The sequence below is a fragment of the Podospora pseudoanserina genome, chromosome 3 (genome assembly GCF_035222485.1).
Source record: "Podospora pseudoanserina strain CBS 124.78 chromosome 3, whole genome shotgun sequence".
In the NCBI taxonomy this organism is placed as follows: Eukaryota; Fungi; Ascomycota; class Sordariomycetes; order Sordariales; family Podosporaceae; genus Podospora; species Podospora pseudoanserina.
Genome location: NC_085922.1, coordinates 1,184,213 through 1,209,006, shown reverse-complemented (window position 1 = coordinate 1,209,006; position 24,794 = coordinate 1,184,213). Strand labels below are relative to the sequence as shown.

General features: G+C 53.5%; 7 protein-coding genes across 7 annotated transcripts; 3 read left to right on the top strand and 4 right to left on the bottom strand.

Moving 5' to 3' along the window:
- Positions 1 to 55: 55 nt before the first annotated feature.
- Positions 56 to 727, top strand: QC764_0050380 (uncharacterized protein; the record flags this gene model as incomplete). The annotated part of the gene is made up of 3 exons (XM_062940406.1): positions 56 to 70; positions 125 to 253; positions 641 to 727. The coding sequence occupies 3 exons, from the start codon at positions 56 to 58 to the stop codon at positions 725 to 727; spliced, it is 231 nt and encodes a 76-aa protein (XP_062801442.1).
- A 4,641-nt stretch (positions 728 to 5,368) lies between these two features.
- GCN3 (translation initiation factor eIF-2B subunit alpha) lies at positions 5,369 to 6,433 on the bottom strand (the record flags this gene model as incomplete). Its single annotated transcript, XM_062945458.1, has 1 exon — positions 5,369 to 6,433. One exon carries the CDS (start codon positions 6,431 to 6,433, stop codon positions 5,369 to 5,371), a length of 1,065 nt encoding a protein of 354 aa, XP_062801441.1.
- A 30-nt stretch (positions 6,434 to 6,463) lies between these two features.
- On the bottom strand, positions 6,464 to 9,329 carry QC764_303370 (uncharacterized protein). Its single transcript, XM_062945457.1, has 2 exons — positions 7,033 to 9,329; positions 6,464 to 6,963 (listed from the first exon to the last, which is right to left on the bottom strand). Exons 1-2 carry the CDS (start codon positions 8,754 to 8,756, stop codon positions 6,861 to 6,863), a joined length of 1,827 nt encoding a protein of 608 aa, XP_062801440.1. The 5' UTR covers positions 8,757 to 9,329; the 3' UTR covers positions 6,464 to 6,860.
- On the top strand, positions 6,642 to 11,508 carry QC764_303360 (uncharacterized protein; the record flags this gene model as incomplete). The annotated part of the gene is made up of 3 exons (XM_062945456.1): positions 6,642 to 7,962; positions 8,023 to 10,638; positions 10,688 to 11,508. The coding sequence occupies exons 2-3, from the start codon at positions 9,600 to 9,602 to the stop codon at positions 11,506 to 11,508; spliced, it is 1,860 nt and encodes a 619-aa protein (XP_062801439.1). The 5' UTR covers positions 6,642 to 7,962; positions 8,023 to 9,599.
- A 700-nt stretch (positions 11,509 to 12,208) lies between these two features.
- On the top strand, positions 12,209 to 13,313 carry QC764_303355 (uncharacterized protein; the record flags this gene model as incomplete). The annotated part of the gene is made up of 3 exons (XM_062945455.1): positions 12,209 to 12,284; positions 12,337 to 13,200; positions 13,287 to 13,313. 2 exons carry the CDS (start codon positions 12,209 to 12,211, stop codon positions 13,074 to 13,076), a joined length of 816 nt encoding a protein of 271 aa, XP_062801438.1. The 3' UTR covers positions 13,077 to 13,200; positions 13,287 to 13,313.
- Positions 13,314 to 13,489: 176 nt separating this feature from the next.
- On the bottom strand, positions 13,490 to 14,809 carry QC764_303350 (uncharacterized protein; the record flags this gene model as incomplete). Its single annotated transcript, XM_062945454.1, has 1 exon — positions 13,490 to 14,809. One exon carries the CDS (start codon positions 14,807 to 14,809, stop codon positions 13,490 to 13,492), a length of 1,320 nt encoding a protein of 439 aa, XP_062801437.1.
- A 1,549-nt stretch (positions 14,810 to 16,358) lies between these two features.
- Positions 16,359 to 22,972, bottom strand: QC764_303340 (uncharacterized protein). The gene is made up of 3 exons (XM_062945453.1): positions 21,903 to 22,972; positions 18,190 to 21,840; positions 16,359 to 18,135 (listed from the first exon to the last, which is right to left on the bottom strand). Exons 1-3 carry the CDS (start codon positions 22,199 to 22,201, stop codon positions 16,671 to 16,673), a joined length of 5,415 nt encoding a protein of 1,804 aa, XP_062801436.1. The 5' UTR covers positions 22,202 to 22,972; the 3' UTR covers positions 16,359 to 16,670.
- Positions 22,973 to 24,794: the final 1,822 nt, after the last annotated feature.

Genomic DNA, 24,794 nt, shown 5'->3' with positions numbered 1-24,794 from the left:
GCGCCTGGCTGGTGGTTCTCATTGAGGTTTGAACCGCTTTCCTCAGCAACAGGGTATGGAGCTATACGCTGTGAGTTTGGACGGTGATATCTCGATTTGATACAGTGTTGGCTGACTGAACTAGGTACACAGGCGGAGGAAAACATCAACGATCGGCGAGATACCTCTATACCTTAGGCTCATCGAAGACAAGACGACCTGCCAGATCCAGGCTCTGGCCTCCTTCAGTGCCGTCGCAGAGCCTCTCAGTCTGGTATGCAGGATACCTACAAGGGTGGAGAGTTTTTGGTACACCTGGACTGTCCAACAGACTAATGATTTGATGTTTCTCCTGGTCGGATACCTACCCAGACCTATGGGCATATTTTGCCGTTTGGGATACCTTGTCGTCGATGTCAAGACTGGCGCCTGTGTCGTCAGATATCCCGTGTGCTCCTGGGACCCAGAATAACATGAAAAACACGGCAGCACCTCGTTGACCAGTGCCCAACCTTAGCAATGGACGAGGCGAGAACCTAACTCACTCGACTTGAGATGGACACACGATATATCCATATCCTATAGGTTAGAACCATAGCTTGAATCTCACTTCGGGTCATAGACTGACTGTTTTGCGGAGACACCCTTCCCACCTTCCTAGTCTCTTAGCTCTTCCCTGGACACCGCGACACGCGAATTCTTGAAGGTAAGGGCGCTACACTTGGTCATGTTCCTGTGTGTCTGCTGACATCTGAGATTATAGAGCTCGAAAGCGGCAGTCGGGAAAAACCACGGAGCCGTCGGACACTCAGAGAGATACCTACCACCTGACCTTATTGACGAACCACCTCATTACCTTTGAGCTTGAATAGCACCCTGTGGGCACCTGCAAGGCCCACCTTTCACCAGACCCCACACCTGGTGTTTGCTTTATGGCTGTTTTCCTGTTTACTTTTTACACTCAGAACTTAACAACTAAAACTCTGTAATACTGATTGTTGATCAGTTTTCACCTGTTTCTTGACCTCACTTTCGCCGGCAGCGACTTTCCTAGACCGCTGCCCTACACACCCTCCACGGATCCTTTGCTGGCCAGAAACATCGACACAATTGTGGCTCAACATTGTGGGAGACGACTTGCCTGGACTTTTCTTATATATATTCACACACCTCAAGAAGAACGACCGCGGAGAGATTCATCCCTTGCTCAGTTTCATCTTACCTGTATTACCCATCGCCAGCCACTCAGTACAGGCACGTTCTAGGAAGCGGATCGACATGATGGAGAGAACGTATCCTCGCCCGAATGTGAAGCCACCTAGCCGCCACTCCTTACCACCAGTCCGGCATGAATGCTGCTGTCTTCAACAAGTGAAAATCACTTGTTAAACGGACAGCCACCACGGCCAAGAGAAAATTTTACCCTCATCGACTGCCGGCGCCATCCTATCACACCAAGGCTCTGGCCCTCCGGCACTCCAGCCATGGAAGTTTACAGTGTCCAAACTGCGCCGGGCTGACTCGAGTTGAAGACCAAGGACAACCTTTTGCTCCCATAGTACCTAATCCCCCGGGAAACCATTCACGGTTGGATGCGCGAACAGCTTAAGTGATCTCGGGATCCCAACAACCTAGGGGACTTCGATTGGACAAACTACCAAACCTTTTCTCCCTGGCTTTCTCTCACAAACGCTGACTGTCCGAGCAGCAAACCGACACATGTTGTGGGGGGAGTGTGAACAAATTTTATCGGTCGTCGTTCAATCCTTGCCCGCAAAGATGACGGACCAACGTTCGATCAAGGCCACACGCTGAAACGATTGGCTTCTCTCGGCGTCATAGGTGGTGCGGGTGTTTTATATATATTCCTCTTTTTAAAAAATGTGCTGGGAATTGTTGTTTGACCTCTGCTTGGGGTGGGCTTTGGTGGTGGTGGTGGCGATGAGGTGGATGTGTGCGGGAGCAGTCGAGAAGTTCATGCCTGCTGACCTGGCTGCCGCCCAGACACCTTCGGCACCTCACTCTGTGGGACTGTTTTCCAGTCTATGGATCGGACGAGGGCGCAACGGGTGCTCCCATGAGCCCTCGTTACCAGGAGGCTTTTATTCGCATTATTGTCTCACGCTCTCTGGGCTCATCTTACGAGAAGACTGCAAGGTGCCATCCTCAAGATCCGCCCCGAGATCGATGTTGCTGTGGTGCGCAACCGTCGTCGACACCAGAGAACCACGACTATTGTCAAAAAGCTCGACCAAATGTCGACAATATCGTCACCACGGTCGGATCAAACCCTTCAAGGTTATGTTTATTGACCTCAGACTTGTGGGCTGCCTCGGGTGAAGTATCTGGACCGACCGACTTGCGAGCGTTGTTACATTCACTTCCAGTCATTCATACGGAGATGCCAGCTTCGCTCGTCGTAAGCTCGCTCGATACTCCATCACCGAGCCGAGAGCATCGCGATTGTCATGCGACCAATCCTCCTGTCCCGGTATAGTGTTATCCTTCCAGAAGATGATCCCAACAAGCCCGAGTCGTCCTTTTGCTGGAGTTCTCATTCCGGGAGCAGGTCCTAATGGGGGCGAAGCCGTGGAGGTTGGGGATGATGGCTGGGGTGATCTGCCGGTTTGAGGGCCATGAGTACGGCGAAGTGCCTGGCGGTGGTACAAGTTGCTTTTTCTGCAGACGGTGCCAGCGAGGGGAAGATTTCAGTGAAGAGGAGTCGCAACAACGATTATATATATCCCTTTTTTCGAGAAACTTGACTTGTTCTTCCGTCGGGCCAGAAAGAATACCCAGATGACCGAGGAGCACATTTATACCTACCGTGTTTTGGTCCCATGAACCATCACCATCAACCCAGACATTGGCGACACCTACCTACCAAGCCATTCACAGTCAAACAAACCCGGCCGGAGCAGATGACGAAAACCAGTCGATGACACCCTACTACCATGGATGGGAACAATTGTGTCACCAACTGGTATCCATGGTCTAAGGTCGTCTCCCGGGAAGGACAACGCCAGCCACTACGCTTGCCACCTTGGAGTCCAGAGCGAGAAGAAAGCCGGATGACCCGACTGCGCAGCCCGTGGAGACTTTGACTATGTCTCTGGGACTGCGGGATATTGCCTGGTTCAACAGTCACGACACCCAAAGCCTCCCCAACCCATCCTTGGGTTCCATGGCTCTTTGACATTACCTCTGCCTGAATAAGCCTCCCCACACTCATGAGTTTGAATGGTACTGTTAAAGAAAATCGATCCAAACTTGTGTCTACCTCGCTGTCGTGACCCTGCTGGCATCAACCCGCTTCAACGACTCGAAGGGATGGCCAGGGGCCAGACAGGGAAATACACCTGTTACGCTGGGATGAACCTTCAGGCTCAGTACCTGGACTGATTTCAGATAAACCACCTACCCTAGTGGAATAGACTGCCCCTACTTCGGGGACGAAACCAAAGAGCAACTTCACCTTCTCTCCGGGTCCGAGTCGCCCGCAAGGGGACTGACCATCTATCTACCTCTTGCCCCGCGTGCATGTCTCTCGCGGCAGCGCTTCTTTTCACCCGAGAGTGATGCTGGCAGCACGTGATGGCAACTTCCTGCGCCCAAACATACCTGGTAAAGAAGTCAAGAAGGCTCCTTGGCCATGGGGACCCACCAGCAAGATTCAAGCAGAATACCCAAAACCAAACAGCGTGTATGATGGCGAGCAGATACAGCCATTTGACCGGCTTGGGAGCCGGCACCCTCGACGACGACGACGGGATTTTGAAGTTATGTGGTTCATTTATTGTTGGACGGTGTTCGTGATCGAGGCTTGTTCGGGATGGTTCAAGAGAGAGATAACTTGGTTGTTGGAGTTTATGAGTTTTTTGCGATGTAACGAACAGAGTGACTTGGACCTGCTTCATGATAGTTAAGAGGGTGGTTGAGAAGGGGTAGAAGACAAGGAGATAAGGAGGGAAGTATGGAACACCTTATATAAAGATCGTCCTGTTCGAATACTGACTTTTGAGTTGCTGAATATTTGCTTATAGATATCTTGATCATCCATCACACATACTACATACATCGCCACGTGGTTGATCTCTTTTCCTTGCCCACTAATTCTGGTCACCACAGCTGAATACCTATCTGCTTACCTACACATCATAAGGTTGACATCAGACTAGCCACACGGCAAATCACCGGAGTTTGGCCCACCATATTCTCGACAGCAAAGGGTGCAAAATAACAGAAACATGATCTCTGCCAGGTGATAATCCAAGAGCTCGCCCTGCGGCCCACATCACACCGCTGCATCGCAGCCGTCAAGTTGGAATCATGCCGCCCAAAGCAAGATCTCCATCCGACTGTCCAGCTAACAGCCGAGGTCTGGTACCCCTACTAACAGGTTCGGAAAGGCATACCTTCCGCCTTCGTGATAATCACGGCCAGTAACCAAGCGGATGCCCCGCCGGACGATCCTGATCATATCACCTTACAAGACACGGCCAACCTGAGCCAATGGACCTACCTACCGTCTTGTCCGTTGCCGGGAGAGTCAGAGTCTTCCCGCCGCCCCGTCAAAGCAGCGAAGAGCCCACTGAAGCATGCTCAAGGTGACTCGTCAGCATCCTCGACAGTCTTCCCATCGAACGCACCAAAGCTACGCCGACCATCTATTCGACCTGTTTCCCCCCCGAACAAGACTCGGGACTACTTGCAAAGCTGCTGCTGCTTCCTCACGCAAGAAGACCACAAGAATACACAGGGCACCTGCCAGCAACCCGTCTATGAGTTGCCCTAACCCGCGTCAGGCACAGGAGAGCTCAGTCCGATTGATCTGTTACTGGCATGAACCAAGCCTTTCAACTCTTGTCTCTCGTCTAGACGAAAAAGCTGGAGGCAAGCTGACTTGTAACCCTACGAGCGGCTGGTAGATCAGAGAGAAAGGTGAACGAAGAAACTCGAAGAGAGCTGGACGGGAATGATGTCGACAGGAAGAGGAGCTAACCTCAATGATTATTGGAGATGCGAAATGAGGCTATCATGTCCAAGATACAACAAGAGCTGTCATGTCAAATCATGGACTTGGAAAAAGATAACTGATAGCGTTGAATGAAAGCAAGCTTGCCCATGATCTCTCCCCAAAGCGTTGTCGACCAACCTCCCAAAGCCAATGACATCTTTAAATCCAGTGCTTCGTATCAGTCACAATGTCTATCCATCCACGAAACACGATAAAAAACATCTCCAAAACAAACAAATGGGTATTTAATCCTACTTCTAACCCTTCGCTAGCCAGATCAAGGGCCATCGGTCATAAGCCTACCCTAATTTTCCCAACCTGAACGCCCATCACGATACCCCCAAAACAGCCCATGCAAGTGATTTGACTACCTTATATGTAATCATCAACTAACTCCCAAATCTGCCACGTCATCTTAACGCCCTGCTCCGTAATAATACCATCAATCAGCTCCGGATCCGTATAGTCCACCTCATCACTCTCCTGAAGCAGCTGCTCCTTAACCAGCTCATTGTTCAGATCCACGCCAATATTCTCAAAGCGTGTAATATCCCTCTGCCTCACTCCCATTTTCTTCACGATTGGATACGCGATCGGCGTCTTCCTCACAATCTTGTGCGTCTCTGCCGCGACATAAAACCTCTTCATTCCTCCGGGGATGGCTTTTACCAAAGCTGCCAGCTGAGCGGTGCCCATTCCGGAGATGATACCTCCATTTTGCATGATAGCCTCTGTCCCCACCAGAACAAGGTTGATCTTCTTTTGGTTGGCAAGAACATAAGCGACCTTGTTGGGGACGATTGTCTCGACTTCGAGGCCCGCTTGGCGGAGCTCATCCACGGCCGCTTGGGAGCGGGTGTTGGTTGGTTCGGCAATGTAGATTACTTTGAAGTGCTTTGACTGGTCTGTCGCTGCCCTCAGAAGAATCTTGGTTACTGTTCTTGACCCGCCAGCGGTGAGGACAATCTTCTCGTCTGAGACGTAACGGGCGCCCCAGATGGCGATGTTGTCCCTTGCTGCCTGGGCACGCTGAGCAAATAGTTGCTTGTTGGCTACGAGATGCTCGCGAGTCTGGTCGAAGGACATGGGCTCGGTCAGGTTGGAGCTGGAGGATGCTGCCGGTGGCGGCCTAAGCGACCGGAGCAGGAACTGCTCGAAGAGATCTGCGCCTGCGAGGATGGGGAGGGGGTTCGGGGCCGAGGCAAGGAGGAGCGCCTTTTGGTGCTTGACCTTTTCGACGAGCTCCATCGAGGTTACGTAGGGGGTTACGGAGAGGAACTCGATTAGGGACTCGATGGCGGCAATGGGCATGGTGATTTCCCTGTCTGACGACAGAAGGCTGCGGTAGGTCGCGACGATGTCGAAGTCTTCATTTTGGGGCTTGGGGTGGACTGGGAGGTCCGTAGAGACGGGCTTTGTTTCTTCGTCGGTAGCCATGATGTCGTGGAAAATGTGCTGGTAGATGAGGCGGTAGAATGTATGGAGTGAGAAGGGTGGAAGTGGGATGCGTCTAAGCATGCGATTGTTGGTGTTAAGTCTGTGCTGGGAAGGGTCTGACTCGAGCTAAGATTTGGCAGGGTTAAAGATGCAAGTTTCAGGGCCTCGAGGGTTCTCCAAAGTTAATTCATCAAGGTTCTTTCCATTTACGGTTTCGATGACTCAATGGGAAGCTTCGTCCATTGACAGGTCAAAATGCCACGTCTGACCGCCTGCCCCGCCATGGTGCACCCCGCGGTGAGAGGTCTTATCTTATCAGAGTGTAAGCCAATCAGGTGGCAGGACTTAGATACAAATTAAGAGGCCTGTTGGAATTCTCATTTCCCAACACCACCCAAGCTCATCATACCTTCATCTCCTGATCTACTTATGCCTCCTGCTGTGTCTGCTTCCTCGGCAGTAACTGCTGGCCTTTATTACGCAGGAGTTCATCGCGCTGTTCGATCAAGTCTTTTTGGATATTGTGCAACCTACCGTGATTTGGTCAGCATTCAGAGAACCATGAAACAGCACACAATACAGTATCTAGGGGCTCTTACTTCCACACGACCTCTAGAAAGAATTCTTCAAGTTTCGTCTTGTCAACGCCTGGTGGGTCTCTCGACTTGAGGCAGAACTTGACGGCGGAATAGAAGTCGCTTCCTGCTTTCTTCGCCCTCTTGTTGTCTTCATCGTCGTCGTCGTCAGCCAAGACATCGTTGAAAATCGGCCTCAATTCTTCGAGCGATTTCTTGACTATTGGGTCCGAGGTCGAAGAGTCGTGGTATCCGAAGAATATCGAGTTCACGTCAACAACAGCCTTGTTGACCTGGATTTCCTGTAACGGGCGTCCCAAGCCAATCTCGACCAAGATCAACCCCAGTGAGAAGAGGGGGTATCTTTGCAGACTCGAGGCCACATTCTTGTCTTTTGGATCATCGCTCAGCTTCGACTGGCACCAACATGGCTTCAACGTCGCAGTCCCATTGCCCGACCCATTCGGTGTGGCTGGTGCCGCAGCGCAAGCCGCTGGCGGCACATCCTTGTCGTCACTGCTAAGGCCTTTAACCGCAAACAGATACCGCTGGTCGACGAGGAACGTGCTGTTGGTAGTAGTGTCGAGAGACGAAAGGTCATACTCCTGGATATTGCAGCTACATACCCAACTCATCCACTTGGACTTGAAAAAGAGCAAGCAGAACTCGGAAATGTGGAAAGCTCGCTTCATTTTCCATATTTGATGATCGATCTTGCGTATTGGGTCGTCCACGGACTCCCTCGCTGATTGCGAGCTTAGTTGGCTGCGCAGTGATGTAGGCTCTGGTAGGTTGCCAACGACGTTCTGAAGCTCTTCTAGCTTCATGGTTACGCGTTGACCTTTTGTGACCAGCTCGAGCCCTGCTTCACCGCCCCCCGCATGACCGGAAACGACGTCGAAGGCTTCGGAGAAAAGCGTCTTGCATCTCTCGGGCACACGAGCTGGGTCTGGGGTAAGGCGAATTCTTTTTCTCCTATTCATGTAGTCTGGTTGGCTGACTAGGAGAGTGTAGCCGAGGCTTTTGGTCTGAGATGCTTCTGCAATCACTTGCGATCTTGGTTCTATCCCGTCATGCGGGCGCTGGCGAAAGAAGAGGTCGAGTTCGATATCCAACTCGAGTTTTCGTCCCCTACCCAAGCAGCAGTCCCGAAGCTGGTTGGACGTCAACCACGTGTGCATGGCAAGCTTCACCAGGTGGTGCTGGTGTCCAAACTGATGCAGAGCCGAGGTCTCGGGTGGCCGTGGTTCTTTTTCTCCAAAATCTTGACGTCTCCAGAGACGCCAGTAGGCCTCGTCGCTCATCGTATCCAGGCCCAAGACGAGCGTGTCAAGGGTTTCGAGGATTCTGTTTATGTTGCCTCCCGATCGGAACAAGACATCCCGCCCCTTTTTCCTAAAGATACCGAAACAACCTCCTCCCCGGTCAATCCTGCGAGTGTTGAGCAGCTTTTGGAGCTTGGCCACCTCGTCTTGGATACACTTGACGTGCTCTGTTATTTCAGAAGCGGAAGAGCCCCAGAACTTGGACTGCAGGCTTCCTTGCTGTCCCGCCTCCTCGGAATACACCATCCACCGCCATTGCCACTTTTCTATGTTTTTTATGATCTTGAGCAACTTCACCCATCGAGCGCGGTCGAAGAATTCGTAGTTCTTCCAATCGGTCGCGTCGGAAGCGAGTGACGGGAAGGCATCGCGGAAAGTTGTGATGATACTAAGGATCGTCCCAAAGAGTGAGATTGCCTCCATTGCGCCTCGCGAATGACCTTGGGCTGATTAGACCGAAGCCTATTGCCCCAGGTCACTCTATCGTGTTCAGATGGGCTGAATTGGCTTTCCCAGGCTGAGCGTCGGCGGTATTTCGGGTTACTGCTGGAGAGGTGCATAGATCGAATGGCGGGCCTGGAGCACAGGGTGGAGAGCGAAGTGAAAGGCACGCAAGGCCTCACCTTCGTCGAGTTCGCAATTCGCGATGATGGCGATGGGGGCACGCGGAGGCGTAGTACTGTCCCAGGAGAAGTTCTCCGCCAGAACAGAGCGTGATGGTCGCATGAAGAGAGGGGAACACCCCATGCGCCAGATTTCCCTGAGGTGTGGCCGAGGGATGCGCCAAAGGCAAGGCTGGGAGTAACACAACACCAAGTGGGTGGCCTCTTATGTGTTGTCGCTGCCCAATTTGACCTATAGCCGCCAACATGAGCTGCGATGGCTGGAGCGGTCCAGTGATTCCTGCGGCACAGTTGCATGAATGCACCCGGGCTATGGTCAATTGAGGTTCGCTAATTCGCCTTCATTGGACGGAACGCCTGCAGCTGAGCATCGAGACCCATACTCACGACCATATCTGGTGTCGGTCGGTCAACCTGCCTGCATTTGCGACGCTGGCATTGCAAAACCGACATGGGATAACCCCTCGCAATCAGTTCTCGAACGGCGCCGACGTCAAGGCTTTCTGCCCTCTGTCTACATTCGCCTCGAATATCTCCAGCTCCGCGTCTGACGTCGCTGTCGGCGACATACGACTCGACCTCAGCAATCACCCTTGTGGTTCACTCTGCTTTTGTGGGGAAGATTAGAATCTAACACCACAACATGGCCGAGGCCGATGGCGTCGGCATCGCCGCCATTATTCTAGCTGCTGGCGCATTCATCGTCTCGGTCGTTTTTCTTGCCGCCCATTTGTTTTCTAAACCCACCGGCTTCGACCACTGGGACAGCGGAATGATGGGCAAATGGGCCGACTACAGAAAAACGAAGACTTACGGCTTGTTATCCTTCTCGCGGGGACGACGGACCGTGACAGAAGCTGAGCTACCGGTCATCTTCCTCGCTCCTCGCAACAATGCGCGCGGCCCTGTTCAAGGCAAGCCGATCTGGTATATCGATGGCTCGCGCCAGAGCTGTGAGGATACCAGAGTGATCTACGATCCGGACCCTGGCCCCTCGAGCTTCGGAGATAAAAAGATTCATACAGTTCATAACGAGCGGGCGTCTTGGGTGAGGTTGCTGGAGACGATTCAAGGGATGGAGAGAGACTCGATAGCCTGGGAAATGGACATGTGGCGCAGTGTTGAAGGGGTCAATGCTGGTGGGATTTCGAGGATATCACGCAATTTTGAGTTTCCAACTTTGGCTGTCGGCGTCCAAAGCACCATCCGCACATTCGATGAGACGTCCGTTTTACGTCGGCCTTATGCCACGACAACCATTACCCACCTGATCGAGCTCACGGCGACATTAGGCCTCTACTGGAAGAGGTTCGACCAGGACGAGGATGTGTATCGAGCCGAGGGAAATGGAATGAGCATCCACGGATACCGAGTGCGTGAGTTTGGTCTCGTCTTTACGTTTGCAAAGACAGGCATCACAAACTTCAGGAACCATCGCGTGATCCCGACGGAGGAAGTAAAGGAGCTCTGCTATGGAAACGTACCAACGATCTATCGCCTTCGAGACTGGGAGGATAAAACCCTGCGTAATCCTGATGCGACCAGGAGGCAGAAGGAGCTCAAGACATTGCAGCTAGGAAGCCGTCGAGAGATCGCTGCGACACTCTCACTGATAGGATGCGACAGCAACACGATTGAGCATTTCTCGAAGGGACATTCCCGACAAAACCACTTTTTCCCAAGTATTTAGCCTCACCCCTTTACTTGAAGTCAATGCTAATCCGGTGATAGTTATTTTCGAGCTTCTAGGAATGCTCGGCCGCACTCTCCATCAAAAGGACCGTTGTTACACCTATCTTCCGAACCCCACCATATATGCCTGGGAGACGAGGGCTTTCTCATTGAGGTTACTCCTCACGGCCTTTTCCCATCATCTCGATACAATCGCTGCACGGGACGACTCGAAGCGGACGTCGTCCGACCTGGAAGTATTAGCCGAGCAAGCGGCCATATTGAGAGAAAGCCTGCCCCCTACAAAGGACGAAGGCTATGACCCCAAGCAACTCAATGTCCTGAATGACTCCATCAGCGCAGCCGACGCCATCCTCGCGGCGGTTCCCAAGCCGCTGGTTCTAGATGTGATTCAGCGACACATCCATACCGTGCATTCGGCCCTCAACCCAGAGCATGGCGAAAAGCCTATCCGATCGCTCGTCAACCTACTCAATGCGCCACGCGGCGAGCGCGAGGCGGAATTCATGGCAGCCTACTTCGATGACGTCCGCCCAATAGTCACAGACATTGGCTTACCAGACCCGTCCCGATTCCTGTGGGCTCGGCTGGAAGAAGGTGCCAGCTTCGACTCCAACGGCGAGAAAACACGCCAGATCGAAGCCGAGTTGCGGCAACCGGCGGGCGACAAACCAGCACCCACACCCCGGCTTGCTCGAGACGACACGGAAGCGAGGATAGACCCGGGGCGGAACACGGTGTGGTGCACGCTGGTATTTCGGATGATTTGCTGGCTGCTGCTGCACAACTTTGATCAGAACGATGTGCAGATGCCAAAGAGTGAACTGTTGGGGAGTCGGTTGCCAGTGTATATTATTTAGGTGAACGGTTTTGGATATTTCAAGGGTTGGATACCTATTCGGATTAGACGTCTATAGACGTCCATAAGTGACAGCTTCACAAGCACCCTTTACAGCTCGAACTGCTGCTACCTGTGACTGCCTGCCCACCAAACAATGGGCCGGCCTATGATGTTCCGCTATAGCAGTTCGTGATCCTAGGTCTAGAAAGGGCGCAGTGAGCTTCGTGTCCAGGCTTCGTTTCTGAAATAGAAGCACCTTGGTCGCAGCTAGCCTGAGGAGTCCAAGGTACGTTACACAGCTACCACCATGTACGTCGAGGAACAATACCCTTCTTACAGACTCGAGGTCCAACAGAACGTGGCACATATAACACAATGCGCATTCATATGTGACTCGTCATCATGTAACTGAAGAAGCATAGCCGCTCTTTCTCACCTGTTCTCCACCGAGGACTTTGACCTCTCACTGGGACGCTCCGACGATTAAAGCGGGGCACCGAGCTAGGCAACGGGAGCAAGCGGGGTGATGTGCATGGGGAGAAAGCTTCCCCAGCCAGCATCAGATCCAGGGTCCCGCTTGCATAAACAGGCGCCTTGTTTCAGGGTCCTCTTGTGTCTGGGATATATATATCATTCCTACTTATCCCATCTTTTGACCTCAGCGCTTGACAACAACAACTATCTCTCCAACAGTGTTTGCTCACCCCCTCTCACCCAATATGGACCCCGCCACCACCATCGACCCTGCCACCGGCCAACCCCTCCCCCAGACGCCATCGTCCGAGTCCTCCGTTCGTTTGATCCCCCCTCTCCCCCTCCCCCCCCCCAGCTAACTTTATACCTGTAGACATAACCCCCAAAGTCCACATCTACACCCTCCCCCCTTCCTCCCCTTCCTCATCAACCTACCTAGCCAGCTCCTGGACCTCCCTCCCCCAAAACCCAATCTTCACCTCCCGCCTTCGCATCCTCGAGACGTCGCTCTCGCCTGAGACTACCGAGCTCAAAGTCGATATCTTGCTCGAGTCAACCACCAGCTCCTCGGATAATAATGGACAACCTCAGTTATTCGCAGCAGCGCCCTACACAACACCCGCAATCGTCACCCCATGCAGCGACTCCTCCCGGTTCTTCGCATTAAGAGTGTCCGACCCCGGGACGGGAAAAAAGGCGACGTTAGGTGTCGGGTTTGAGGAGCGGAGCGACGCTTTTGATTTCAATTTGGCGTTGCAGGAGTGCGGGAAATCGCTAGGTTTTGGGGGGCAGCAGCAGCCGGAAAGGGAAAAGAAGGAAAAGACTGAGGAGAAGAAGGATTGGAGTCTGAAGGAGGGGGAGACGATTACGATTAATCTCGGGGGGAAGTTTGGGAGACGAAACCAGGGACAAGGGGGGGAGAAGAAGGAGGAGGAGGAGGGGGGAAGGGGGAAGAGTCTGAATAGTTTTGCTTTGCCGCCACCACCTGGAAACGGGGGAGGGGGTTTCAGTCTTCCCCCTCCGCCGCCTAGTGCCAGTGAGGCGAGACGGCAGAAGAGGTTGTCGGCGCAGCAGATGGGGTTTGATGATGGGGTTAATGGAGAGTTTGCTTGATGGAGGAATGATATGAGATGGGCATCTGAGCGAAACAGCAAAGCGAGTCAAGTGTTTGGCGGTGGTCAGCTATGAGAGACAACACACTAGAGTATATATTTGCAAAACATATGGGGTAGGTAGAGTAGGTAATTTATAGTACAAGTTTTCCCTGCTTTCCAGTGCCAGTTTGATCTGATCGTAACTGCTCATAATAAGATAACGAAAAAGCAAAAACGCCAACAAAATATTCCCAACATGCCACCCCCACCGCCGGCCCCATTTTCTTTTATATGTTGTTTGTTTTGATGATGCTTATTTATACATACCCCTCTCTGTCCCTACTCTTGTCAGGTTATCGCTTTCTAATAAAAGTCTAAACCTTTCTTCTGTCGTTAAACGTAAAAATAAAATAAAATAAATATTAACCTTGCCTAGGAAGCCAAACTATTCTTCCTGCTCCTCGGCCACAAGTCCTTCAAACTCGGCAAGCTCATCCTCTTATCCCTCGCCCTCAGCGCCAAGGGAACAGCATGATGGCTCAGCCTCTTCAGCTTCTTCTTCCACGCGTTGACATCCTCCGGCTCGGAGTCGTCCTCCTCCGTGGCCCAGGTCGAGTCATTCACGTTGACCACCTCCTCACCAGACGACTCCGGATCTTCTTCCTGTCTCGTCGTGGTAGTGGTAGTGGTAGTGACCCGGATAGCAGTAGGGGGAATAGGAGCGTCATTATCGGTCTCAGTTCCAGGGTAGGACTCCAGCTCCTCTTGCTTGATGGGCGTTGACTGCCCTGGGATATCGGACTCTTCTGTAGTCGCAGAGGAGGAAGAGCCCGGTTCGGGAATCGCAGTCTTGGGGCCGATTTCCTCAAGACCATGATTGTCAGAGGTGGGCCGGAGTGAGCGGGACCAGATGTCTTCTGAGAATTGCACCGCGGGGGTGAAGCAAGGGGACATTGGGTCCAGGGCGGTGGGTTGGCCTGGGTCGTCTTCTTCGTAGATCTCCTCGTTCTCGTAAAAGTACTCTTCTCCTCCCCCGGGAGAGAAGGGGGCCGCGGTGGCGGTCAAGGGGGTCTCTTCGTAGTATTGCCCTTGGGGATGGTAATGCACGCCGGCGGTAGCCGCAGCGAGAATGGGGGGGTATTGCTGCATGATGGGGAGCAGCTGAGGAGGGAGAGGCTGGTGGACTTGCATCCAGCGGTCTCGGTTTTGGAGCTCAATGTGGAGCTCGCCGAGGCGGATGAGGATAAGCTGCTCTTGCTGGGTGCTTTCGCTGATCTTGTTCTTGAGAGAGGACATCTCCCTTTTTGACTTCTTGGCCTCGGCGGGTGTCTGGTTGCCCGACATGAGGGCCTCGAGAGCGGCATACTTTTGGAAGAGCCGGGTGGCACGTTGGCCCTGCTTTTGGAGGTTGTAGACGAGGTAGGACCGCTCGTTGTGCAGCTGCTGGAGCGGTCGGGGGTCGAGGCTTTGGACAGCTGCTACATAGCTGTTCGCCCTGAAAGAGGGCGCCGTCACCGGGGCAGCAGTCCCGGGAAGTTGTGGCCGGGAACAGTCGTAGGTGTGTGACTTTTTGGGTGCATTTGGCCTCGCAGCAGTCTTGCCGTTGGCCTTGGCAACCTGGCTGTTGGCATGACCTTTGAGGTGACTGTTGATGTGGTGATCAACCTCCTCATCCCAAGTACCAATAGCCTGAGCGAGAGACGGAAGTCTGGCGCGCCCCCTCTCGGTTGGCGAAGGCTCAGTGGAATGCATCCTTCCTTTTGAGTGTTGAATACCTTACCCCGTAGAATCGATCAAGGCTGTGTGTTGCTGGTCCGAACTAGTTCAGCTGGATCAGATGAACCCCCTTGGACCCAACGAGCATCATTCATGGCCACGTGGGATGGTGAGGAGACAGAACTTAAATCTTGATGAAATGTGTAGTGGAGACGGAGGAAGCTGGTGGTCGACAAAGAAGTTGTCACTATGCGTTTAACCCCTGATATCAGGTTTCGAGTATCCCGCTCCTCTCTTTATGGCGGCTCCCTAGCCATGAATGAGCGAGTCTACGCCACATCCACCCTCCCTTTGGTCTCCAACAAAGCCAGCCGATAGTAATCTCTAGCATTATCAAGTTTTGATCTCGACCCGCTCCTGCGTCGAAAGTTCGACGAGTTTGAGAGCTATGACGTTGACATCGTCTGATGGAACTGGCAGTGGAGGTTAAACTCCTGCCCATCGGGTGAGCCGCAAACCCTCCAATGCCAGTTCGGTTCTGCCGTCTCCCCGGATGACGATAACCTCTTCTTTTGTCTTTGCTCGAATAATCGCAGCGTATTCGTACCTGGTGTCCCGAACCATCCCCTCTTTCTCTCAGAGCATGGGCTGCCACTTTTGGTCTTGTCGGATGGCTATTCTCGTTGTGTCTACGTCCGCAGGCGATGCAGTTGGCATCAGCTATTGCATGAACTTAGAAGATGCCATTACAAATTGACATCGAGTGATAGTCGGGAGCTCCTTCCCTCAAACTCCACATGTGCCTTCCAATCTGCTACCAGTCCATAGAAAAGGAAGGTGCTCCCCAACGCCACTCGCTTCCGGTTCCTTCCCAGTACAGGTAGAACATCATATCAGACCTACCCCTATAGGCAATCATTCCTTGAATATAGCTCCCTCCAACGTACTGACCTCATATAACAGTACCGATGCCTCTTCATTCATCGCTCTGATCTCTCTCACCTCCAAGATTGCCGAACAGCCTGCCAGTCCTTTCCACAAAGAACTCCTCTGCCATCGCATCTCGTCACCTACCATCATCGGCCACACCGGCCCGTCACACACCTCTCAGGTACCCGCTCCGTCTCGATCTGGCCCTCAAACCCATCGTCCCACACATCATCATCGTCGTTGTCGGCCGGCCCGTCCGTCTCTTCCTCCCCGATCTCCACGTGGGAAATGAATGAAACCGATGTCATTGTCATTTCACCACCCTGTCTGGGCAACCGTCACCATGGTGTCTGCCACGTTTTGTTTCACGATTTCATGGTCGTCGGGTCGGGACCGAAGAGGAGGTTTTGTTGGATGATGTAATCCTTTTTTCTTGATTTTCTTGCTGCATAAAAATTGGGGAGTTGATACCGAGATGGTTGATTCGGTCCCGGCAGGAACCATGGCCATAGTCATTTTCGAGTTGTGAATTTTGATCATTGATGACTACCTGTGGCAGAGACCAAACAGGTGAGATTTCCGATGAGGTGAATTGGGCGCTGTTTGTTGATGATGGACATGGTAATGAAGGGCCGCTGATGGTGTCTTGTGGAAGTAACCCCCGAAGCAAAAGACATGGGTGTTGATGACGAAGCGTGACAACTGGTAAATATACTAGGTGCTTTGCAATGATTGATGGCATGATATAATATGATGATGATTCTTATTAATAGTACCCCCAGCAAAGAGATTGACAATAATCAACAAAAAACAGACAAAAAAACAACTAGTAAAATATCCAAGACGATGTGTGAAAAGAAAAAATAACCCCCCTCCCTTCCAAAATAACACCTTATATCGCGACATCCAAAACATTTTTTTTTTCTTCTCTTACTCATCCCCAACCAACATCCACACACCCCTTTTATTACATAGCAGCCAGCTCATTATCAATCTCCTTATCCATAAACGTCCTCTTCACCCCTGTAATCTCGCACTGCAGCCTCTGCTCGACCAACGCCCTGACCTGCTTCTTGGTCACATTGTCCAAGTCCACCTCCCTCATCACACTCCGGATAGCTTCCACAATCGCCTGCTCGTCTGGGCCCTGACCCAAGCCCCGCTGGAAGTCAAAGGACCCGGTGGAGGCGTGCCCGAGGTCCGAGTGCATGCCCAGTCTGCTTGGCCCGCCAGAGAGCATAGTGCCGGTGGACATCCTATTGCCCGCGAGACCCCCCGGGACGGCGAGGTTACCACCGCCGCCTATTGGCGGGGTTCCTGTCATAGTGCGGAGGTTGGTCATGCTTGGGCGAGAGCCGGGGTAGTCTTGATAGGGGGAGTTGGAGTGTCTGCGTTGCATTTCTGCCGCGGTGCCCATTGATAGCATTGACTGCCGGTGGGCGAGGGGGTTGTCAGAGTAAGGGGTTGCGCCGGCAAAGGTGCTGGTGCGGGTCATTGGGCCGCCGGGAGTGAAAGGCGTGCTCGGGGTGGGGGGCATGTAAGCGCCCGCACCGCGACCGGGGAGACCAGTCAGGACGGAGGGCTGGCGGATGGAGGAGTAGACTGACTTCATGTCGTCCATTTCGTATTGCTCGTTGAAGACGTTCATGTTCTCGTCCATGACCTTCTCCCCGTTGTAGCCGCGGCGGCCTGGGAGGCCGTTCATGGTCGCGTAGTCGTCCCACCGTTGGAGGGGGATGGAGCGAGGGTCAAAGCCCTCGTCGTCGACGGCGACGACTTGCTTTTTGCCCGATTCCCCAATGACGATGCGGGTGTTGCCCCAGGTGAAGTTGTCTTGGTTCCAGAAGGAGTAGATTGGGAGGATGAAGGAGTAGATTGGGAAGGCGAGGATGTAAATGATCATCCAGCCTACGTGCTGCCATTGACGCTTGAGGATGAAAATCAGGGCTTGGAGGCCGTACACGGCTGCCAACATGATGATGGAGATCAAGGGGAACTGGCCGGTGCCGGAGATGACCGTGTACAAAAGCCAGCCGAGGTAGACGCAGGTGGCGGGGAGGATGATGGTACCGGTGAGATCGATGAAGACGACGAAGCGCATGGAGAAGAAACAGAAGCCGCACATCTCGGGGAGGAACATCAGCTCGACCAGGTTGTGGATGGTCGAGTTGATCCAACGACGACGCTGAGACAGGAGAACGGACCATTTGTCGGGGGCGGCGGTTTGGCAGTAGGCGTCGGGGATGAACTTGTAGGACATGTAGGGGAAATATCTGGTCATGAGTGTGGTGAGGTAACGATCCTCACCGAGAGAGAGCAGATTCTTCTTGTGCAGGGTGTCGACGTGGCAGTCGCTGTAGTCGCGGATGACCTCGTCGGAAATGATCAAGGGCTTGCCACGGTCAGCGGTGCGAAGACGGTACATGGTGAAGCTGGGATATTGTTAGCAAAAATCCACGAACAGCACTCAATGAAGAAAAACATACCAGCCCGGTAGACAGGTAACGCTGCCGAAGAGAGACTCGAAAGCCTTGGCGAGATGATGGGAGATGTAGTACTCATAAACCTGAATCATAGTCCACCACGAACGCTCCTCATTCTGCAAGCTCGTCTCACCGCAGATACCTGCAATCTTGGCGTCATTGGCACAAGCGGCAACAAGACGGTTCAGAGAGTCTTCCCGGACGCAGGTATCGGCATCAACCATGAAGAGATACTCGTACAACTCAGGATCCACACCGATAACATTGTTGATCTGGTGGAACATCTCCAACTCGAGCGGGCTCATAGGGGCGCGGTGATGAACACGGTTGAGGAAGCTCATCAGCAGAATCTGCGAGTCACGCTTGCCACGATTACCGGGCTTGGTCTTGTCCTGCTCAGAGGGCTTGCCAACCTTGACAACCACAAGATAGGGGACCACGTTGCCTTCGTACTCGTAGAGACCAGAGTAGACCTTGCCATAGTTGAGCTGTTCGCTGCCCGCACCGACGGACTTGAAAGGCAGGGCGGGAGGATCTGTCTTGGGGTCGACACCGAGAATATCCAAGACGATCTTGGGGGTGGGCCGGTCGTTGCCTTCACCGACAATGACACCGTCGCAAATGACGCAGATCAGCTTCCTCTTGTTGTCGTACTGAAGAGCCGTGAGAGAGTCGAGAGCTTTCCTGAGAGAATCCTCGCCTTCAGTGTAGGCGGGCACCTGGCAGATCACGAACTTGTCCTGCGGGGACGGGCGTCTCTTGGAGCCGAACTGCAAGGCAGACACGAACTTGATCAAAATGACAGCGCAGATCATGCAAGAGAAGCCGAGCAGAATCCAGTTGTTGACCTGGCACCTGGCGCTGTAGCGGAAATCGGGGGTACCAACGTAAAACCGGTTGTTCAGGCAGTTCAGCGTGTTGCCGATGTTGTTGCCCTCTGTCGTGTTGGCCTTGGCCCAGATGTTGGTGATTTGCTCAGTGAGGTCCTCGCCAGGGTTGTTCTTGACCAGGTTGGTGAGCTGGGTATTGAGGAAGGTGTATCGGGGGATGTTCTCGTTGTACTGCTGGGTGTCAAAATAATCGCTTAAGTCATACACCTTGCCCTCATAAATGAACCAGTATTTGTTCTCCTCGCGGCCTGCCGCCTTGATCTTGTTGGAATCCCAAACCAGCTCTCCGTGGTAGAATTCCTTCATGCGAGGCAAAAACCTCTTGGTATACCAGTCAGCATCCGCCATTCTACCAATGCCACCAAAGCCAGACTTGTGGATGGCATTGGCGTTCTCAATCAGGGAGTCGTTGGTCCGAAGAGCAACTTTGTCATCCTCGATGCCGAGTCTGGGGCAGGCAAGCAGCAGCGGAATCTCGATGTAGGGATCCATGTCGGCGCCTCCCATAGGCTGCATGAACTCCCTATTCGTTGGTTGTCTCGAGGTGCCGTGGTTGAGCTTCCAGAACTTTGTAATGTCGTATACCTTGCCACGGTGACTGACCCAAAAGTCATCTTCTCCGTTGTGATTAAGAACCTCGTTCCGCGTCCAGGCCTTGTCGAAGTTGGGGCAAAGTAGCTTGCCGAAGAAGATGATCCAGAAAACGATGATGGCGTTGATGAAGAAGATGATGAAGCAGAGAACAAGCTTTTCACGCCAGGCCATCCGCACGTCAGGTCGCTTCATACGACCAACCCATTTGAGGAGAGGTGATGGGATCCACCACGTCAAGGCCCAAACGACAAACACCCAGATCTTTCTGGATGTCTCGATCGGTCGTTCCTCGATGTGCTTTCCAGCGGCGAGATCAGGGTCGAGATCACCAGCGAACTGGTCCACGCCATTGTAAAAGACCTGACCCTTGTAGGTATCGCCCTTGGTACCGAGACCATAGTCACCAGGGGTGGCATTTTGCATGCCCGTCATGGCGGTGGGGGCAATGGATGGGGCTCTCATGGCTTGAACGCCACCAACACTGGGCTGGCTCATGTTCCTCTGGTGGACACCCACAAGCTGATCGTGGCTGCCATTGAAGGACGAGTTGGCAAACGGCTGCTGTGGTGGGAAAAACCCGCTGCCGGTGGCAGAATACCCAGACCCGAGTGTTGGCGGCATCATGTTAGGCATGCTTCCCAATCTCTCCTCCACGGGCTTGATATCCAGCATCGTTTCCGCCTCCCACCAGGCATTTTCCCTCATCCAGACGCGCTCAGAACCAACCACCACCTCGCCGTTGCTCCATCCGCGCTCCAGAATCCAACTTTCAATGCCATCACGGCCCTCGGTGCATCCAAGAGCGCGGAACCGCTGCACAAACTCGTCAAGGTCGAAATCGGCCGTGAAGTCGAGGTGCTTGTTACGGCGGTTTGCCCACTCTGGTAACCTCCACGCCCGGAGCTGGCGAGATACCGTGCCGGCAGACCAAGCAGAGTTTACAGACGGGAGAGCAGCCAAGCTGGCTGGAGATTCATCTGTGGGGTGAATAGAAAGGTGATACCACGCTCTGCTCGCGCCGAGAATGGCAGAGATATCCAAACGACCAATACGGCCGAGGTTGATGCCCTCGGCGGGCACAGGGAAGAGAAGCTGCTTGATGAAGCCATCGTCCTCAGCCGAGTGGCCGATCTTCTCGAGCACCTCCTCCCTCTTCTCGAGCGCATGCTGCCTTTCCCTTCCTTGCGTGCCAACCATGATTCCAAGCTCGGGCCCGCATTCAGCCACGGCGTTCTGCATCTCGCGGAGAACTGAGCTTCCAGCCGGTGCGACCTCGATGCCGTCCTGCTTCATTTCGGCGTTGATGCCGGTGGTATCATCAAAGATGCCACGCATGGCAACGGCCTTGCCCAGATTTGGGTCAGGGACCTCGAGCACCGTCAAGCAAACAGTGTCGCCACTGTCATCGTTGGCAGAGGGCGTCCTGCTTCCAGCCTCGGCACCCATTTGCGCGGCGATTGTCTCGTTGGCCTTCTTGATGACCCAGTCGACCAATGCCTCGTAGAGTCCACCGATGAAGATGGAGCGGTCGTCGGTGGTGCACTGCTTGGCCAGGATTTCAGGCTCCAGACCGAGAAGACCGCCGACATCCTCGCAGATGTCGTCCAAAACATCTTCATCCACGTTGTAGTCGATTGTGTTGCCCAACTTCAACAGACCAGCGAGAGTCGAGATGAACTTGCGGTGCGAGGATCCCTTGATGCCAATTTCCTTGAGCGCAGACCGGAAGTCATCAGCGGCAGCGCCGTCATCGGCAGTGGGGAGGTATGATGGGGGGTCATATGTGCCGGAGCGAGCAAGGAGGCTGTAGTGAGAGGCCGCCTTGAGGCCAAGGAATTCCCTCTCGGCTGGCGTGGAGGCAGAGGTAAGAAGGTAGTAAAACACGTCAAATGCACGGTGGCCGGCCTCCTGAGGAATGCGAAGGAGACCCTTCTCTGTGTCAATGCCTCCCTGGGCGAGGGCGATGGATGCCGCGGTGAGGTTACCCGTCAGGTTCAGCGTCAGGGTTACACCAAGAGCCGTTTGTCTCGGGGTCGATGGGTTGTGTGGTGTCACGCAGCGCAAAAATGGCTCGAGGGCACTGAGAGCGGTGAGAAGAACGGGAGGGATCGAGACGGGGAGAGAGGATAGGAATGGTCGTAGTAGCGAGGGTGTAGAGGTGTGAAGAGACCTGGTCGAGGTTAACAAACCATGAACAGCTGCTGGTCATCTAACGAGATGATAGCAACTCACCCCAGAATAATGCAACCATCTTCAGCGCGACGGCGAGCATGTTCCCACGCTCTGGCTGCCAGGGCAGCATCAACAGTCCCTCCGGCGCGCCCATCCGGGCCTGCTAATGAGGCGGTTAGCCATGTGTTGACGACGAGGCTAGTCCCGGCGTCGAGCCGGTACGATTGTCCCGAGAGGTAAATGTTGTGGACGGCATTGAGCAGGGTGGTGGTGGAAACCTGGGATGGCTGCTGTCCGGCACCTCGAGGCCCCAATCCCGGTTCTGAAGCCATCGAGTACATCGACATGCGGTTGGCCATCTTGTCGATGTGGAAGAGTGCGGCGCCCCTTGAGGGACACTGCTAGCCGGGTGGTGTTGTTCTCTGGCTGGCCAACCCAGGAGAGGATAGGAGTAGCGAAGGGGTGTTTGTGTTGCGTCACCAGATGTGTCGACGACAGCGAGAGTGTAGAATCTCCAGCAGCAGAGGCGGAGGGGTTCGAGCGAGTGTGCGTACGAAGGCGTTGGATGTTGTGGTGGGTAAAGGCGTCACAACCTGCAAGCAAGTTCGTCCCGTCGCGGCGGCAACGCGATGGAGGCGCTCAGCCTTCGGGCCCCTTTTTTCAACCGGAGCGAGCGAACACGGCAATGGGCCTGAAAATTAGGCCTCAGTACAGAGGCTCGAGAGATATCAACGATGGACAGGAAAAGCAAACAGAAACCGCCAGAACGAGTGAGGCGGATTGTGAATATGGCAAGAGAAGGGAACAGGCGAGGAAACACCCACAACGAGCGTCGCAGTTGCAAAGCTTCAGTTTGAACAGCGCCGGGGGGGTGGTCTGGGGGGGTGTCTGTCCCAGAAAAGATCACCATCAGCTGGCAGCGGACTACGGCGGACTCTAGAGCTATCTGTCCACAAACGCCAAGGTGTTTCCGAGCCAGGGTGGAGCATCGATGGTGCATGATGTGCCGCGAAAAATTCATGGTGTTCCCGGTTCGATTTGTCTGATCCGGGCTGGAATGGCTTGATACTTGCAATTAACGGGCATTCCATCATGATCATTCGCCCTCTTTTCGTCTGTCTTCCCTTCGGTCCTGTTGCCCGTTTGTGGAATCCAGTGAATCCCAAGATTCGCGAAACAAGCCGGTGGATCTGGCGCTGCATAACCAGCACCAGCGGGGTGGCGCGCCTGATCTGATCAGTCCGGCTCTGCGGATGCGGCAGTGGACTTTGGTGGAGGGGCAGCCACCAGCAGTGCCGTGATGTCGGGCTAAAAAAGGCATCTCGGCTGCTGCTGGAGCGTTGAATACGAGGCTGGACAAAACTCGGAGCAACGCGACAGAGCAAGTGACTGGACGTTGAACTGGTTGTTGTACGGTCTTCTCCCCACACCCACAACTCAAGACTTCTCTACTGGACACAAGCTTTCTCTTGGAAGACTCTGTGTGACGGGCAAACACGATGGACTGGCCACGACCGGGTTCCTCCTGTTCTTGTGGTGAGCTTGAGCCTGAAGATGAAGAAGATATTCAGGTAACGGGGTCGGTGCTCGCATTAGCCGCGCCCCATCTCCCGCGGCCTAGCAAGGGGGCTTAAAAGGGCTTCATCTTTTTTTAGGCGTTGCCTCCTCTCCCAATCTGGTTGCCCCGCAGTCTTGAAATGATGCTCTCTGACCCCCTTTTCAACACAGCCGTGACACTGCTTCTCAATCGCTTGCTTCTTGAGAGAATTCGGAGCTCTTGCAATTGTGTCTCGGAGGTTGGAAGAGGCATATCCACCAGAGACGCGGTGAATATCGCTGCATTCCATCCACTGGGCCCAAAGCTGAAGACAAGTTCGGCCGATTGTTCATCAGATCGAATGAAGCCAATGGCCGGGCCGAAGTTTGATTGGTTTGACTACTAGGTACAGCAAAAAAGCAATTGACACTTGGCTGTCGCCCTAACAAATCCTCCACTCGCGCAAACTGGCCATGCGCCGTAATAATGCTGTCCGTCCTCACAGGATCCTGTTTGCGCCGCCTGTGAGTCCGGATTTCAGTTCATATCGTATATTCGGTTAAGCACACCTATGCGTGCTTCCCGTTACAACGGACCGATGGAACGGCCAGTTGGCTGTGGTTGTAGGTGGTTGTGTCCACAGTCTCGTATGGCCGTCGCCACCAATTGTAATGATCGACTCCAGCAGTTCGTTTTCGTGCCGACGAGGTACAGAGAAAGCTCCGAGGGCTTGAGACAACCATTGTGCCTCGTCGCCAATTACAAGAATTCCTCGGATTTGTTGAGAACATACAAGCATCAACAAGAGTCCCTACATGAATGTTATAAAAGCTAATATGTACTTACAGGGAGTCTTCCAAGGTGGTGATGATTGCACCAACTGCATAAACAAGGTCAAGCCAAAGCGAGGCTCAGCACCCCGTGTCCGAATCTCTTGACGCCGGCCTCCACCCTGAGCCCCCTGAAATGGCCCGCTCTTTTGTGGGGGGGGAAGGGATCGAGTGCACAAGGCCCGGTAAGACCAGACACCGCGGGACGGCGAACGGTTGATCCTGGTACAAAGTTGCACTCTTGGAAGCCCTACGAGGAGATCTGTGATGAAAGAGAATGAAAGAACAAGAGTGCTGTATTCAACTGAATACTCGAGAAGACCTAACGCGAAGAAATCACTGACAAGAAGACATGAATCTGAAGGGGTTCTAGAGTATGTTCCAGAACTTGTTTATTTTGAACCACGACCTGGAACTGGAACTTCACACAAGGAACAGGCGCAGACCCGCGCATGTCGCGTTAGCCCAATCAGACGTTGCCCCTGAGGGGTGTCTCGTAACGGTGTTTCTGCACCGACTGTTCATCCGACCCTCCGTAGCAGGAAAAAACCAGTCGACTCCCTTTTTCTGCTTGTGGTGCCCAGC

Coding starts and splice junctions, on each gene's coding strand:
- QC764_303370 (XM_062945457.1), bottom strand. CDS start 8,756: ATGGAGGCAATCTCACTCTTTGGGACGATCCTTAGTATCATCACAACT. Junction 6,964..7,032: donor TTTCTAGAGGTCGTGTGGAA/GTAAGAGCCCCT, acceptor AAATCACGGTAG/GTTGCACAATATCCAAAAAG.
- QC764_303340 (XM_062945453.1), bottom strand. CDS start 22,201: ATGGCCAACCGCATGTCGATGTACTCGATGGCTTCAGAACCGGGATTG. Junction 21,841..21,902: donor GATGGTTGCATTATTCTGGG/GTGAGTTGCTAT, acceptor AACCTCGACCAG/GTCTCTTCACACCTCTACAC. Junction 18,136..18,189: donor GTTACCTGTCTACCGGGCTG/GTATGTTTTTCT, acceptor ACAATATCCCAG/CTTCACCATGTACCGTCTTC.